A 17,076-nucleotide genomic window follows, 5' to 3' on the forward strand; every position below is an offset into this window, starting at 1 on the left:
TGTTTTATGAGAACAGATATTCTTCTATTCAAATTACTCTGTGGCTCCCGCTCTTTTGGATGACGCCGCAAAGAAAACAAAATCCCGCGCATTTGGTCCATTAATACTTTCTGCGTGTTGTTATAAAATTTCTTTGTTAATTTTTCAGTGTATATTGGTTAATTTTGAATTACATTCAAAATGACCACACAAAAAGTGACATACGGAATGGGTTTGTATTAATAATCATTAAAGTATAAGTAAATAAATATTTTTATCAATATATTTATTTAACTGAAAATTTGGTTATTACAGATGCTGGTGCACAGCAAACATTCGTTAGGTTTTTCAGGAATCTACCTGAGGTAGGATATTAGAAAAATGTTTTCTATTAGTTATTGTTTATTATTTTTATAATACTAATGGTTGAGCACAATTATGCATTACTTTCTTCACAACATTATTTTTATCTTAATACATATAATTACCGAAACAACATATTGCATGTTAAAAAAAATCTTATAAACTAATTTATTATTAACTTATTATTATCTTATAGCAAACAAAAAAAATCTTCAAAGCTATCAAAATAAACATATACTATATAGTTCATTAATGATACAAAAATGACACTTAAAAATTATCCAAAGGCATCATTAACTTTTGCCTTAACTTTTTCAAATCCTGTTGTTATTTTTTGTCCAACTTTCTTCCAAAATCCTGGAGCAGGAGTTGTAGACATAAATTCAGGATATTGAGTTTGAGGTTCTAATGATTCAACATGTGCATTTAATTCTCCTGACCGAGTTTGATACTGCTGATCTTCTAAACTTAAAACACTTGATGATGAAGAGTCATATTGATTAGGATATGAAGGTTGTGGATTAAATCCTCCTCTACCTCCTTTAACACCCATGGGGCGATTTGCTGGTCTAATTTCTTGTCCTGAACCATAGCCTGGGTAGTTGTCTAGCTCAATATCAGATCTTTGAGTACTTCCAAGTAAATGATGCCTTGATATAGGTTTGGGGGCAGGTTGACTTACTTGAGAATGAATGTTTTGCTGTCCATATTCTGTATTTCCAGCTGTTTGTTGGGATGGATAGTAATGGTCATCATGTTGATTAAAATCTTCAGTTTGTTGATTTAATCCAATGCCTGTAGATTGACCGTATTGATTTTGGTCAAGTCTATGGCTTCCTGATTGCTGCTGATAGTAATCATCAAACTTCTGGGTTTGTTGGCTTAAATTTTCAGTCTGTTGATGTTGCTGATGTTCATCTAATTCAAGTTTTCCTGAGTGTCGTTGATAATAATCATCGTATGTTTGCTGTGTTAAATCTTCAACTTGTTGAGTCTCTTGACTTAGCTCCAAATTTCCAACTTGCTGTTGACTTGACCGTCCTCCATATTCTTGTTGTCGGTAACCACCATGCCTCTGTGTTTGCTGTGTTAAATCTTTAACTTGTCGATTTTGTTGATTTAACTCTAAATTTCCAACTTGCTGTTGATTGGACCGTCCTGAATAATCATGTTGCCGATAACCTCCATGTCTTTGGGTTTGTTGCGTTAAATCTTCTACCTGTTGTGTTTGTTGACTAAGTTGTGAATCTTCGATATGATGCCGTTGATGTTGATTACCAACCTCGAGTTGTCCAGAGTGTTGTCCATGATTTCCATGTCTTTGTGTTTGATGTATAGATTCTCTATTTTGTTGAGTTTGTGGATTCGAAGCCAAATTTCCAGATTGGTGTTGATCATGTCCCAAATGACCGGAAGTTTGCTGTTGTTGTCTGTAGCTTCCGTATCCTTGATTTGGTTGTTGTTGGTCGTAGTTACCATATTTTTGCGTAAGATCTTCAACTTGTTGAGTCTGTTGACTCAATTCTAAATCTTCAGTTTGCTGTTGATCATCTGGATTTAGATATCCTGTTGGTTGTTGTTGTGTGTAATCTGCAAATCCTTGTGTCAGTTGTGTTAAATCTTCGAATTGTTGAGTTTCTTGACCAAAATCAGTACTTCTAGTCTTCCTTTCAGATTGTTCTATCGATTTCTGTGGTAATTGTTTATTAAATGATTCAGAATTTCTTTTATATCTTCTTTGGTAATTAGATCCAACTTGTTCAGTATCACAATCAGGAGTATCATGACCCAAATCAAGAACTCCTGTATGGAAATGTCCATTGTGACCGCTGTGGCCTCCACTATGACTTTCATAACGTTGATGGTACGAAGAAGAACTTCCCGATAAGTATCTATTACCACCGTAATGACTTGAACTGCCATAACTATCTTCATTTCCTCTAGTTGCATGTTGAGTTTCTAGATCTTCCAATTTTTGACTGCTACTACTAATGTGCTGAGGGTAAGATTCTTCTACTCGATGCCCTGAAGAGCTCCAGTTCTCTTCTAAACGTTTTCCAGACTGAGAAGAAATTTGTTGTTGTCTGCCATGATGTCCATAGCTATTCTGATGACTTCTATCATTATCTAAATAACTTTGGCTAAGTCCTGAATGATCTCTGACCTGCTGATGCTGTGTATAAATTCTTGAATCGTCTCTATCACTATTGTAATCATTTCCTGAACTTAAAGGAACGTGAATAAGACCATCACTGCTTCGATGATCTTGAGATCGGTATTGATTTTGATATTGTGCTTGGGACTGATATTCTTGACCATGAGCTTGATATTGATGACCTTGAGTTTGATAAGTTTGACTTGTTTGTGGGATAACTTGACTGGTAGGCCTATAAATTTCTTGCTGATAATGTTGTTGAGATTCCGAGGTTTGCATTTGATCAGGAATTACGTAATTTGTTTGACTTGGTACATAGCTGCCATGTGATTGCACACGATGTTCTCTTCTTGATGAATGTTGCTCATAATGTTCTTCTCTTGCTCCAGTTGTTGGACTTGGATATCTTTGATGAATGTCACTTTCAATACGTGAGTTATGTCTTGATTCATTATCACGCGTATTTTGATATTGAGTTTCATAATTATTTGTATTTTGAGACATTTGACTGTGATGCCCCCGATGAACTTCTCTGCTCAATTCTTCTAATTGCTTGTGAAGATTATAAGCTTGAGTATGAAGATCAGTTGACATGTCTGGAAGAGGAATAATTGGACTTGCATCACTGGAACTATAACTTGAAGTATAATTTTTCTTGTAATAATTAACTTTTGCTGGTCCATGAGTATATTGACCCTCTTCTTCATACACTCTACCATGTCCTCCATCAGTAACATAACTATTATGTCTACTCCAATTATCCGATCCAACATGTCCTTTTACTCCAGCACTTTCATGAACTGAACTAGTATCTGTTCGTCCATTATAGTCTTCAATCTTTGACGAACGTCCAGATTGATGGTAGTGGTCATTATATGAATTTTGTCTACCGTATGAAGCAGTATAGTTCTTTTTATAATATCGCATTTTTGAATTTCCTTTGACTACTTGACCTCGTTCTTCGTGGACTTCTCCAGCACCATCATGAGTCTTGTAGTCATTATGCTCCGTCCAGTTACCTGGACGGTTGTAATCTCGTTTAAGTTCATCAGTTAAATTATGTAAATCTCGTAAAGCTTCATTCGGTAAATGAATGGTACTCGGTGGACCACATAAATCTAGGCATCCACTTGGAGCTGATAAAGCTTGTGCAATTATGCAAACAATAATTGCAAGCTTCAGCATTTTGATGGTCTGAAAAATTGACCAGTTAAAATAATACTAGATAATTAATTAGAAAAATTATTACTAAAGAATAAAAATTTACCTTCGGATTAGACCAATAATCGAAAAAAAGGTATCAACTGTATTAATAAATATAGTTCAAGTCACAGCAATCTTTGATGCTTGATGTTTGATCTCTGATGTTCACAAGAAAAATATCAACAAACTTTTATGGTCGAGATGAGTGGTGATTCCACTTATATTTCTTTTCCCTCTCCCAATATAATTTTAATGACTTCGAGGGCATATTCTATCTTGTCATTCTCTTCCACGCTCTGACGTTTTCCGCGTCTGGATCATCACAACATGAGACTTTATCGAATTTAATTCTCAGTAAATTAATTCCTAAAGAAATGATATCTCTTTAGTGAAAAAAATATCGGTCTAGTTTTATGAAGCTAATAAACAATTTTTCAATAGATTAGTTAATTGCTTCTTTTTTATGAAGAATCTTTGATTAAATATACAGCAAAATATTATTTTATAAATACATATATTTTAGCCGTAAATAAACAGTTTGTACATTCATTTTTATAATTTGTGAATCAATTTCATTTTCTTAGAAAAATTTTCATAACCACTGTTACAATTAATTTTAACAATGCAGCTCCAAAGTTGGTTGGAGTGGGTTGGAGTTCTCCAGAACGTTCACGCTGATTTTGTAATTGTCTTTTAATTCCTTCAATATCGCGATGCGATTGAAAATCTGGATAATCTCTAACTTTGCGCACCAAAGGTTGAGCTCTTTGAAGTTTCAATAAATTTGTTGTTTGAGAACATTGATCATCACCACATTTGCTCATTATCACAGTATCATCACCCGTTGAAATTGGAATTGTTAGTGAAATTATACTGATAATAATTGCTAGGTTTAAAACATTGGACATCTAGAATAGTATTCAAAACAATTAATTTTAAATGATCTTTCATCTTTTAATTAAAAAATAATTATATTAAAATAAAAAGTTTACCTTTAATTTTCTTTATTTAAATAATAATCGTTATTGCTGGTTTTATATTTCAAATATAATTTTTTTGAAAACTTCATTTGCTAAAGTCTTATTTATACTAATTATCCCTCTTTAAATAAATTTAAATGTCATCGAAAGCATGCTATATCTTTGATATTTTCTTAGAATTTTGAATTTTCGCAGAATAATTTTAAAAATATTACCCATTATCATTTTATCAAGAATATACAGTAATTATTAATATCATTTGATAGCTATTTTTATATATTTTTCTGGTGACGGAATACATTAAGCCATATATTATAGACAGAGATGTGTCACGTGCATTGATTTATTTACCACATCCGTGTTCATCTATTAACTCTTTTTAAAATTCACTTTCGATCATCATTTCTATGTGTGACGCCAAGGATACTAGAGATTATATTTTATCCTATCTTCCCCTGTTTCTCTTAAGGAAGTATAAACATAAATTATAAATCATAAAAATAAATAAATACAATAATGAGATAGAATTCGTTGTCTTCTAAAGATTTTTTAAAGCCTATCAACAAAATCTGCTGGTGTACATAAATGAAATACTGGCGTGAAGTACATGATACCCTAATTCTGATAATAGTTGACCTGTCTTAGATATGAACTCTGGTCTTTTTATCATGCTACGACTTATTAATGAGCTTTAAGAAGCATGTGTTTTATGCATATTTCACAATGCGATGATTGAATTTCAATTTTATTACGTAAAATTTTAATAAAAATGTAAGTTAAATCAAGTCAACGTAATCCAAGTTATTAATGATGTTAATAATTGAAGGACATTCGAGTAGATCACTTACGCATAGAAAGAAGTGATCTCATTCAGAATAATTATGTAATAAATCTAAGTAATAATATATTAAATTTATTGAATAACTTATGAATTAATTTCAAATCTTGTTTTATTTGTGTACCTTATTTTTCTGGTAAGCTTCTCTGAATTTGCATGTGCATAACATGACCTGTAGCCTTATGACTTTTGCTGATAGGCATTAACCTCAAGATTTACGAGACATATTTAATTATAAAATTGGATTAATTAAACAGCTTTCAATTATTTAATTTCTTATGATATTTAAAGTAATATTTTAATCTACAAAGACATAATTGAAATGAATCATCGGGATTTCCTTAAAATTCATAAATATTTATGATCTAAAAATATTAAAACTAATAATAAGAATGCAAGAATAATGAATAATTATTGTTGTCAAATCAAGTGAAGATTTACATTTAGGTCAAGAATATATTTACTAGAATTGTTTTCTTTACAAAGAGGTCAAGGCAATTTTGATATTATTGATAATTTTTTTTGTGGGGAAAACAAACGGAAATACCCACTTTATTTTTAAATCTAAATATAATCTTAAATCATTGTTCAGTCAATAACATTTGATTATTTTGATTGAATTTCAGAAAGCATCCAGCACAATCCGATTCTTCAATAGAGTTGATTATTATACTTGCCATGGAAGTGATGCTACTTATGTTGCTAAAGAATTTTTTAAAACAACTTCTGTTTGTAAGATGATAGGAGCTGGTGAATATTAATACATATTCAATAAAATTTATAATTTATTTAATAATGTTTTTGAATAATTCAAAATTATTTACTCGATAACAGAGGGAAATAAAATCGAGGGAGTTCTGTTGAATAAAGGACAGTTTGAGGCATTCCTAAAAGAGCTTTTACTGGTTAAAAAATATAGAGCAGAAGTATATGTTCAAACAGGAGTTGGAAAAAATAAAACCTGGAACTTACAATATAAAGGTTCTCCAGGGAATTTAAGTCAGTTTGAAGATATTTTATTTGGAACTGATGATAACAATCCGACAGCCACTATTAGCGGAACAACGATGGCTGTGGTGATGGGAATGGATGGAAAATCCAAAGTAAGTTTTAATTTACTTATTTTACTGTAAATAAAGCAATAAATAAACATGATTTTTCAAGGTTGTAGGGCTCAGCTGCATTGATTCAATTTCATGCGTAATTCGTGTGGCCCAATTCATGGATGACGAAATGTTCTCTAATTTGGAGGCATGTGTTGTCACTAACGCTACAAACGAATGTATCTTAATTGAGGGTGATAAAAGTCAAGATTTTTTAAACATCCAAGGAGTACTTCAACGCAATAATATTTCCATTACTCTAAAAAAGAAAAAAGACTTTTCAAAAGATTCACTGATACAAGATTTGAATTCACTACTTAAATTTAAAGATGGAGAAAAAGAAAGCGCTCATATTTTTCCAGAAACACAATTGGAACATGCTATGACTGCAACTGCAGGACTTATTAAATATCTAGATGTAAATATATTTTTTTAAGATACAGAATTTGTTTTATATTATTATTTTTTTTAAAATCATTGTAATGTAATAAAAACACAATTTTAGTTAACGTCTGATGAAGGAAACATTAATCAATACAAGATAGAAGATTTGAAACAGACGAATTATATGAAATTGGATTCATCAGTGGTACGAGCTTTGAACATTGACCCTTCACCAGAATACAAACTGGGGAATAATCGAGGAGCTCCTACAAGTATTTTTGAGCTCTTAGATAAATGTAGAACTCCACAAGGCCATCGTTTATTAACATTATGGATTAAACAACCGCTTCAAGATTTATCACTCATCACCGAACGTTTAGATATTGTAGAATTCTTTGTTAATAACAGCGAAATTCGATCGAATGTCAATGGAGATTATTTGAAACGAATTCCTGATCTGGAACAATTGGTGAAAAAAATATTAAGGAAAAAAGCAAAATTACGAGACATATATAAGTAAATAAATAGCTATTTTCTATGACATTTAATGATGACCTTCAATAAATTAACTATCTTATTTTTTTAGGGTGTACGAATGTATTAATAATCTACCGAATTTAGTTGAGTGCTTATCAAGTTCAGGTGCTCCAGCAGCTTTGAAATCAATGATAACCGAATCACTGAAAGAAAGCATGAATGACATGGAAAAATATCAAGAAATGGTAGAAAAAACGATAGATTTTGATTCAATAGAGACTGGAGAATATTTAATAAAACCTGATTTCACTGAAGAATTGCTCGGTAAATAAAAATTTGAAGATACAATAATTTTATTGTAGTTTAATGTATTATTACTATTTAAATCAAATTTTTCTCGATTTGTAGAATTACATAAAACCATGAATAGCTTGAAAACGAAAATGGAAAACGAATTTTCTAAAGCTGCACAAGATTTAAGTTTAGATGAAAATAAAAGTATCAAATTGGAATCAATGGCTCAGTTCGGATATTATTTGAGAGTTACTATGAAATCAGAAAAAATGGTTCGACACAATAAGACTTATAAAGTTTTTGATGCAAGCAAGAATGGAGTTAAATTCCGAACAGAAAAAATGGAAAAATACAATGAAGACTATCTAGAAGCAAAGAGGAAATACGAAGCGGCACAAAGAACAATTGTAACTGAAGTAATAGATATAGCAATTGGTTACTGCAGTCATTTAAAAAATATCGCTAAGGTTGCTGCAATCCTTGATGTCTTAACTGCTTTTGCAGTAGTTGCTGCAAATGGTACAAAAAATTATGTCCGACCAAAAATACTTGAGAAAAATTCTGGCGTTATTAACTTTAAACAAGCCCGTCATCCGTGCATTGAAAGTCAACAAGATGTTAACTACATTGCCAATGACATTGAATTCAAACAAAATGAATCTGAATTTCATATTATAACTGGTCCAAATATGGGAGGTAAAAGTACGCATTTAAAAACTGCTGGAATTGTTGTACTTCTAGCACATATAGGATGTTATGTACCATGTGATGAAGCAACAATGCCATTGATTGATTCAATGTTTGCACGAGTTGGAGCTGATGATTCACAGTTCAAAGGAATTTCTACGTTTATGGCAGAAATGATTGAAATGGCCTATATAATGAGGGTAAGCATTACATTTTTTTTAATTAAATTATTGTAAAATAATTGTTACATATTGTTTACATTTATAATTAATAATCGTCTTAGACTGCAACTTCAAATTCGTTGATTTTAATCGATGAGCTTGGAAGAGGTACATCTACTTATGATGGTCGTGGTTTAGCTTGGGCCATAGCAGAACATTTAGCAAAACATGTCAGAGCATTTTCGTTCTTTGCCACTCACTTCCATGAGATTACAATGCTTGCAGAAGATATTCCAACAGTCAAAAATTATCATGTTACTGCTATGGTTAATGGCAAAGATGTTATATTTTTATACGCAGTAAAACCTGGTATCAGTGATCAAAGTTTTGGAATTAATGTAGCAAGAATGGTTAATTTATCTGAGGATATTATTGATTATGCTACCAAAAAACTGAAACAGCTAGAAGAAGCTGAACATTTATATGAAGGATATTTCGAAGGACCTTATACACCTGAAGAAAAAAGGAGAATGGTCGTTGAAGCAGATAAATTGATTGAAAAAATGATCGATAAATGCAGTAAATTGGATCAATCTTTGCCGGAAGAAGAATTGATCAATAAAATTAATGAGTACAAAGAAGAAGTTTTATCTCAAGATAATCCGTACATTAATACGGCACTTTTGAAAGTGAAAAATTAAGCCCTACCTCCAATACTCCAGTATTATATTATAATAATTTAACCTGAAATACATTCTATTTGTTAAGGAATATATTTTTTTAATTTGCAAAACATTTTTATATCATAATTAAAGTTGTTTTTGAGATTTTTAATAACAATTATTATTGAGAATAAAGATGATTTTTTTACGGAATACGTAACCTTGAACTTGACTAGCGTATTGGCCTTTCAGGGAGTGTCATGTGGGGTGGTATGAAATAAGGGTGTCTTTTCATACGCGATTCATTACTCGTTTTTTACTTTAAAAAAACCGGATCACGTGATCACACTACACACCCGTCAATTTGCGCTAACGTCGCGAATACGTATTAAACCTTTACCATTGTTACTGTTTTTCGTTCGTTATACTATCTTTTATTAAATAAAAAATGGATCCAGCGGTCTTCCCTGAAGAAATTTGGATTAAAATATTACTTTACTGCGATGTACCTGATATTATTGCGTTCGGAAGTACCTGCAAATATTTAAGAAAAACTTCCGACACTGATTACCTGTGGTAAGTAAGGTTAACCTCACATTATATCATATAACTCTCTTTAATATTCATATATTGGTTTTAAAAACTTTAAATCAATAATAACTGAATTTACTTATTAATAATTACTTTATAAACTAAAGCCTTTATTATAGTAAGTTCAATGAATTGTATCTTTGAATAATTTCTATTTTTGTTAACAATAAATATTTTCTACAATATTCTCTTTTTTTGTTAAAAATACATATTGTTTTATTGTCACTTTATAAAATCAATAAAAAAATTTTAATTTGCAATGGGTAAAGAGTTTTTGTTCATTTTTTTATAGGAAAATCAAATGGTTGCAATTAATTTCAAAAGTCCAATTCAGATTTCCTGATATGAAGTGTCTTCAATTGCTCAGTGTAAGCTTCAAAGCAATGTGTTATCGGCTTCATATGGTAATAACTCTAGGAGAAAATCCACCATTCCCAAAATGCTATCATTGCAGTGGATACACGTGTCAACGTAACTGCGTAGAGGGTTCTAGCGCTAAAGTTGTAATAGAAATAGGAAATAAATATACATGGGTAATTACACCACACTTTGGATTAAGGAGACATTTCTCGCTCTTTGGAATTCCTAAATGCGACAGTAAAACACATATGCAAAATACTCATCCACCACCTTCAGTAGAAAAAGCGCCAACGAGCAGTAGTACTAGTAGTCGTATCAAGTCCGACTACCGATCCATTGCCAAGAAACTTAAATCATTGAAACTATCCGAATTAACGACGACAAAAATTCCACGACCTAGTGGACCATTTTGTGTCTTCTGTAACTCCGTTAAATTGTATAGAGAAAAAAAAAGGCTGCATACACACCCATTAGAAGCTGTGTGTTATTCACGATCGAATCCTATGTATCAAAAATTAGTAAATGGCTATTGTACAGATACGATTGAAGTTCTTGGAATACCAAATGTAGATGTTGTAAGTCCAGCAGAAGCTTTAAACAGTGATGGATCTTTTCCAGTTTTAAAAACATTTGTTGATCACCTTTTTCATCAAATGGAACTTACGCCTACTTTAAGAAAACCTAATGGAGTTTTAATGTTTTGTGAGCCTTTGGCTATGCACCCAGCTCTTAGGAAACAGTTATTACATTATCTTTTTCAAGAAGTTAAAGTTGCCAGGTATGTTAATTTTAAAATATAATTTTAATTCATTGAGAAAGTATATTGTTTTAGCTAATCTTTAAATGTTTTACATTTTTACAGAGTTTGCTTAGTTCCCAAACCATTGGCAGCGTCTGCATTGCTAAATATTGAAACCTGTGTAGTAGTTGACAGTGGAGCATTAAGTACAACAGTAGCTGTAGTGATTGGAGGTAGAGTAATACCCGAACGTTGGCGACTGCTTCCAGTTGGTGGTTGGCATGTTGCATACCATTTGAAACAAGCCATGCATTGGCAGCCAAAAGAATTTCATCAAATTCCAATTTCTCATCTTGATACTATGGCTGTGAAAGAACGATGTAGACTGAGTTATAATATTGAGCATGAAGAATTACGTAAAGGTGCTACAAAAAGAGAACATATTAATCTGAGAGTTGATAGCTACTCCGAATACAAACAATTTTGGGTAAGATTAATTTTATTGAGTTTATTAAATTTATTGATATATTTTTTATGATTTCTGAACTCGAATTAATGGTTATTAATTTTATTGAAATGAATATTTCAGAAAATTTCATTAGGACCTGAACTGTATATAGCACCAGAAATGATGTATATTAGTCTCGGACTTCCGCAAGTAATAAAAGAAGTCACAATGGGATTACCTGAAGAAATAATGCATGATTGTTTATCACATATTCTTTTAACTGGAGGCAATACAGATTTGTCAGGATTTGCATTAAGATTGAATAAAGATTTAAGAGAAGCTCTCCCGGAATATCAATCTATACTCGAAGTAAGGAGTTGTCCAGGTACACACAGCTGGAATGTCGCTATGGGCTCAATTTATGTTCCTTTGGAACTTCACACTGGTAAATATTCTTTTATAAATAATATTCATGTTTTTTTTCGCAATATCTACCAATAGATTAATATCTGAAATTGCTTATAGATAAAACACCACCAAAATACGTTGAAGGAAATCCTTTCTGGCTATCTCGTGAAGAATATGTTCTTTTTGGCTGTCAATCTCTGGAATAAGTAAAGATGTGGCAGGAGAGGGAAAGCATAAGAGTGAGTATTAGAAAAATACGTATCATGTTTCAGAAACAAATGATCAGACTTGAAAAAATCATTCAATCGTAATATTCGTACTATTTCGTCCGTACAGCATACGATTAACATAAAATTGAGAATGTTGCAACGATTAAATATAGTTTATCCCATGTTGTTTTCAAACTGAACTATATTTATTGCTCGCATTTGATAATGTTATTTAGAAAAAGAATTTATTTTAAAGAAATTTGTCATATAAAAGAGAATTATAGGGAAAAAATTTTATTTTAAATTTGATTAAATTATTAAAGTATTAAAAAATATATAGCAAAAAAATTGACATAATACAATGAATTATTATATGTAATTGTTAAAAATGATGCATGCCATATAGATTTGTCTTTATATTTTATTTTTCTTTACTACATATACTATTTCAGTGAATAAATTATACTTAATTATAATCATGAAAGTTATTATTTAAAAATTTACTATTGATGAATGGAATGTTTTTCTTTGAAAATTTTTTCAATTTGTAAATAGATGTAGGAATTATTAGACGTCAAGATGTAAATAAACATATGCCGAATGAAAGTGGTTTGAATACAGAAATAATGAGCAGAAAGTAAGATAGATTAAATTAATCGTTGACGGATGAATAAGAAGTAAAAATTGGGTAACGAAAAGAGGCTTAATCAAAATGAAGTATTAGTTTGTATCTTCAAGACTTTCCTTCTTTGTAAGTTTATATGCGAAACATCTTGCCAAAAAAGAAGACAAATATAATAAATAGGTTGAAATTAAAGTAATAAAATCTTTCTAGTCATATTAAGAACTAAGCAATCAAGCAATTGAGTAATATATAAACATAATACATAACGATTTCGAAAAATGAACCCGTCTAAAATTTATTACCACTTATATACGAGATATTATGAATTACAATAAAACTACATTTTTTCCATTTTTATCGTACACCAAATTGTACTGAAATTCAAATAATTTACTAATTGATGCGAATTATAGCAACTAAAGATTTTGCCACGACATAGCAGAACCGAATAATTATGCTCATAATTTAATAGTCGTAGATGTATTAATAATCGATTTCCACAAGTTATAATCAACTTTGGGATAACTTTGATAAAACTGAACACCATTAGTTAGAACATATTCTTTAGAAATTTTTTAATTATACTTATATAAGAAGAGAATTTAATTATACTTAGAAGATGGAGTTAGAAGAATTTTAAATTCTTTTATTCTGTTATGCCGTAGCAAAATTTATAAATACTATCAAATAGAAAAAAATACTATGTTAGGAATGTTGATAATTATTAAGCTATAATTATAACTTTCTATATAGTTTGTTTTAAAAAATGAATTTTTTATAATCAATGTTAATTTTTATTTTATGATCATTTATTAATAGAAATTATGAAGATGTTTATCATTATCATGTAATAAGCTATATTATATTTCACTCACATTCCATCAAATTATTAATCATTTATAAATAATAAATATAAAGTAACTTTTGTAGATTGTTATAGATTTTTAATAAATTAATTAATCAATAATGATAAATATATTGTGCACTCCAACATTTTAATATAGATGGTCAAAAAATATAAAAAATTCATGATATTATTTTCTGTATCTACGCATGTTTTCATAATTAATAAAAAAAAACTTTTTTTTTAATTTACATGATGATTTTAATCCGTTTATTTCATTTTTTTTTTTTAATTTTATGTGTTAGCTTTTCATAAATGAGATGATTAATTAAGGTATTAAAAACTCTATGCTTAAATTCGATAATCATAAATAAATAGTAATAATTAGAAGGATAATATTGAGAGAAATTCAACAAATATTAATAATAATAAAAAATGATAATACTAATAACAATACAATATATAGGTATATTTATTATCTTTACAATATTTATTTTATAGACACATGAAATTGATTACATAGGAAACTACACAAAATATATATACATACATACAACTTGTATGTATTCTAATTATAGCTAATTATAATTCTTAATATATTACCAATATTTATAATTTTGGACATTATAATGCTTTCGTGAATAAAAATCTTAAATTAGTTTATTTCTATCATGAAATATCCTTTATGCATGATTTAATATTGAAACCTTTTCTATAACATGGTTGTTGAATAACTTTCCGTATTTAATTATATAAAACGATATACAGGATATGGAACAGTTTCTACAAAATAATGTTTTACTCCTTCTGTACAGTTAGATTCGTTTATTGGTGTTGAAAATTGTTCTTCTTTAGATTTTATTTTTTTCTTGATAAATAAATTATAATTGATCATTACGACTTTATACTTTGATAATTTGTTATATTAGTACGTATTTGTATATTTACATTTTTGTTCGATAAGTAAGTAGTACTTGTAAGTTGAAATGTTTATAAAATAATTTCTAATTAATGAATAAATTAATTAAAAATTATTCATATTAAAGCATTGATATTTTTTCTATCTATAGATTGTTCATTATTTTACAAAATTTGGTTTTAATTATGATTTTTGAAAAAAATTATTTATATACTAAAAGGCACAAATATTACATATTGTTCAACCTAAAGTTCAATTATAAAAATAATAATTAAATTTTAAACTTAATTGATTTAACAAATATTTAAAGATTGATAAAAAGAGTTCGCTATTCTTTAACAACTTTCATTCTTTAGAAAGAAATAGATTAATAATTTTATCAAAATTGAATAGTAATATTAATTCAGTTTTATTAGTATTATCTTTACAAGCTATATACAAAAAAATCAGTACTGATTGTAGAAAAATTCAAACCATTATTGAATCACAAGCTGAAAGATAAAATTATTCTCTAAGACCATCATGTATTTTATTTTCAGTACGAAAAATAATTTTAATCATTTTACTAATATTTGATAATATAGTTTTGAAATGAGCTGACATACTATTAATTTTAATTCGTCTAAACTTGGGTTCATAATTATTTAATGTAATAAATTTCCATGTTTTTTTATTAAAAGAATTTTGTCTCTCAGTTTAATAAATTTTTAGGTGTGGCACTCCAAGAAATACTTTAAAAAAGTTGTATAAATATTAAAATTGATAATAATTATAACTAATATCTTTATAGATATTGATAATTTGAAAAAAAAAATGATAAGAAAATATTTGGGATTCTGAAAAATGATAATAAAATAAAAACAATAATCCTTTATAATAACAATATTAAAAACTATAACAATTATCATATGAGCTGCGACATCAAAAGTTTTTGTAATTTACTACACGCAATTTCAAATCGGATAAGAAAAAAAAACTTATTTAGTTTTGTACTACCTCAGCAGCACGAGGATTTAGCAGGTTCAGCTTCGACTAGATTAAAGTCTAAACCACCTGGCCGAGAAAATCCAGTCTTAATTCCATCCCATCCATCTTCGACCTTGTATTCTCCACTTTTTATTCTATTATATACCTCTTGCGTGACAACTCGGAACGCTTCAGTAACATTAATACCAGTCTTGGCGCTTGTTTCAATGTGATGAACACCATGTTTATCAGCAAATGATCTGGCTTCTTCTTTGGAAACTTCTCGTCTACCACCATTAGTTACTAAATCTAATTTGCAACCTACAAGTGCAAATACTGGTCGATGAGGTTCGATATGTCTGCGTGCTTCCATCATCCATTGAGGAATATGTTCGAAGCTGGCTCTATTGCATACATCATAAACAAGTAATGCACCTACTGAATTTCTGTAATAAGAGTTGGTAATAGATCTGAAAAGTAAAGAAGAGAACAAAACAATTATTTTGATTATTATCAGTAAAAGAAAAAGATATTTAAATATATTTTATAAATTATTCAAATAATAGTGATAAAAGTAGAGTATTATCCAACCTAAATCTCTCTTGCCCTGCTGTATCCCATAGTTGTAATTTGATCCTTGTTCCATCATCAACATCTATCAGTCGTGCAAAAAAGTCTACACCCACTGTTGGATCTGAAAGCTGCAGTAAGTACAAACTGTATTATTAATAATAACAACATATCTCTCATCTATAAACATAAACAATCAACACCTGAATGTGAATGAAAAAATAAGATTTACATTACTGAGCAAAGTTTATTGACATAGCTAAGTAATAGTCATGTTTAATTATTCTTCATGATCGGGCTATGATTTCTAATAATTTAAATATTTTACGACGCAATTTAGTAACAATAAAATTTAACCTAAAAATCTTAAATAGACATATTATCTTTCAGTACTTTACTAGAAGTAATTGCGTCACTAGTTACATGGAATTTGTACTTTTAAATAGATTTTGTACTACGTCATATCTAAAAAGGATTCTTAACATATAATCATCAATTTTATAAAAAAAAACTTTAATTCTCTAATGACTCTGTGAGTTGGAGTATGATTCCTTTTATAGAAGTTGGAGTAAATTACATAGCCTTCAGATGTAAACAAAAGGTTAGAAAAGCTATTGATTCAATGATTAAGTAATCGTAAACAATTAATTTTAGGACAGTAAATGACGGATTAATTGCAACATACCTCTGCAAATTTTCCATCTGTAAAATATTTTAACAAAGAACTTTTCCCTACAGTACTGTCTCCAATTAATATCAATCGAAATTGATAGTCGAAAATGGGTTCCACCATATTGTAATTATTTCTTAATACAAAAAAATATTTCACAACCGCATACGATTTTTCAGAAATCAACAACACACTTATAAGGATTGGAGTATTGGTTTCAACTTAATTTTTAAACTTAAAATCACAGCTGATCGTGACGCATTTAATGACTCCTTTCTACGAACGCACAAACACTGAATGAACAAACGAGCTAACAATAGAAATACCAACAACACCGATTGAGGCAGAATTTTTTTTTTGACTTGCGCACATTATTTTATAAGAAAGTAGGGGAGCGGGATTCTTGACATGGTTAAAAAATTCAAACATTAATATTTATAA

At 29.5% G+C, this 17,076-nt stretch overlaps 4 protein-coding genes across 4 annotated transcripts; 2 read left to right on the top strand and 2 right to left on the bottom strand.

Moving 5' to 3' along the window:
- The first annotated feature begins 60 nt into the window (after positions 1 to 60).
- On the top strand, positions 61 to 9,395 carry spel1 (DNA mismatch repair protein spel1). The gene is made up of 9 exons (XM_035078594.1): positions 61 to 211; positions 295 to 344; positions 6,145 to 6,268; positions 6,353 to 6,621; positions 6,683 to 7,039; positions 7,127 to 7,521; positions 7,592 to 7,806; positions 7,891 to 8,663; positions 8,747 to 9,395. The coding sequence occupies exons 1-9, from the start codon at positions 181 to 183 to the stop codon at positions 9,323 to 9,325; spliced, it is 2,793 nt and encodes a 930-aa protein (XP_034934485.1). The 5' UTR covers positions 61 to 180; the 3' UTR covers positions 9,326 to 9,395.
- On the bottom strand, positions 249 to 3,906 carry LOC118064171 (filaggrin-2-like). The gene is made up of 2 exons (XM_035078593.1): positions 3,765 to 3,906; positions 249 to 3,691 (listed from the first exon to the last, which is right to left on the bottom strand). The coding sequence occupies exon 2, from the start codon at positions 3,680 to 3,682 to the stop codon at positions 620 to 622; it is 3,063 nt and encodes a 1,020-aa protein (XP_034934484.1). The 5' UTR covers positions 3,683 to 3,691; positions 3,765 to 3,906; the 3' UTR covers positions 249 to 619.
- A 150-nt stretch (positions 9,396 to 9,545) lies between the features above and the next one.
- Positions 9,546 to 13,349, top strand: LOC118064174 (uncharacterized). The gene is made up of 5 exons (XM_035078597.1): positions 9,546 to 9,862; positions 10,170 to 11,015; positions 11,100 to 11,463; positions 11,566 to 11,869; positions 11,950 to 13,349. Exons 1-5 carry the CDS (start codon positions 9,735 to 9,737, stop codon positions 12,036 to 12,038), a joined length of 1,731 nt encoding a protein of 576 aa, XP_034934488.1. The 5' UTR covers positions 9,546 to 9,734; the 3' UTR covers positions 12,039 to 13,349.
- Positions 13,350 to 15,256: 1,907 nt separating this feature from the next.
- Positions 15,257 to 16,964, bottom strand: Rab39 (RAS oncogene family member Rab39). Its single transcript, XM_035078604.1, has 3 exons — positions 16,651 to 16,964; positions 15,987 to 16,096; positions 15,257 to 15,865 (listed from the first exon to the last, which is right to left on the bottom strand). The coding sequence occupies exons 1-3, from the start codon at positions 16,756 to 16,758 to the stop codon at positions 15,427 to 15,429; spliced, it is 657 nt and encodes a 218-aa protein (XP_034934495.1). The 5' UTR covers positions 16,759 to 16,964; the 3' UTR covers positions 15,257 to 15,426.
- Between the last annotated feature and the right edge of the window lie 112 nt (positions 16,965 to 17,076).

Source organism: Chelonus insularis, unplaced genomic scaffold (assembly GCF_013357705.1).
Source record: "Chelonus insularis isolate UGA/USDA-ARS -01 unplaced genomic scaffold, ASM1335770v1 contig_164_pilon, whole genome shotgun sequence".
NCBI lineage: Eukaryota > Metazoa > Arthropoda > Insecta > Hymenoptera > Braconidae > Chelonus > Chelonus insularis.

What these genes read in the sequence shown, in the direction of transcription:
- Rab39 (XM_035078604.1), bottom strand. Translation starts at nt 16,758, where the DNA reads ATGGTGGAACCCATTTTCGACTATCAATTTCGATTGATATTAATTGGA. An exon ending in CAGATGGAAAATTTGCAGAG is followed by an intron (nt 16,097 to 16,650) that starts GTATGTTGCAAT and finishes TACTTACTGCAG; the next exon opens with CTTTCAGATCCAACAGTGGG. An exon ending in GCAGGGCAAGAGAGATTTAG is followed by an intron (nt 15,866 to 15,986) that starts GTTGGATAATAC and finishes TTTACTTTTCAG; the next exon opens with ATCTATTACCAACTCTTATT.
- LOC118064174 (XM_035078597.1), top strand. Translation starts at nt 9,735, where the DNA reads ATGGATCCAGCGGTCTTCCCTGAAGAAATTTGGATTAAAATATTACTT. An exon ending in TCCGACACTGATTACCTGTG is followed by an intron (nt 9,863 to 10,169) that starts GTAAGTAAGGTT and finishes ATTTTTTTATAG; the next exon opens with GAAAATCAAATGGTTGCAAT. An exon ending in TCCTTTGGAACTTCACACTG is followed by an intron (nt 11,870 to 11,949) that starts GTAAATATTCTT and finishes AATTGCTTATAG; the next exon opens with ATAAAACACCACCAAAATAC.
- spel1 (XM_035078594.1), top strand. Translation starts at nt 181, where the DNA reads ATGACCACACAAAAAGTGACATACGGAATGG. An exon ending in GAATGGATGGAAAATCCAAA is followed by an intron (nt 6,622 to 6,682) that starts GTAAGTTTTAAT and finishes TGATTTTTCAAG; the next exon opens with GTTGTAGGGCTCAGCTGCAT. An exon ending in AAATTACGAGACATATATAA is followed by an intron (nt 7,522 to 7,591) that starts GTAAATAAATAG and finishes TTATTTTTTTAG; the next exon opens with GGTGTACGAATGTATTAATA.
- LOC118064171 (XM_035078593.1), bottom strand. Translation starts at nt 3,682, where the DNA reads ATGCTGAAGCTTGCAATTATTGTTTGCATAATTGCACAAGCTTTATCA.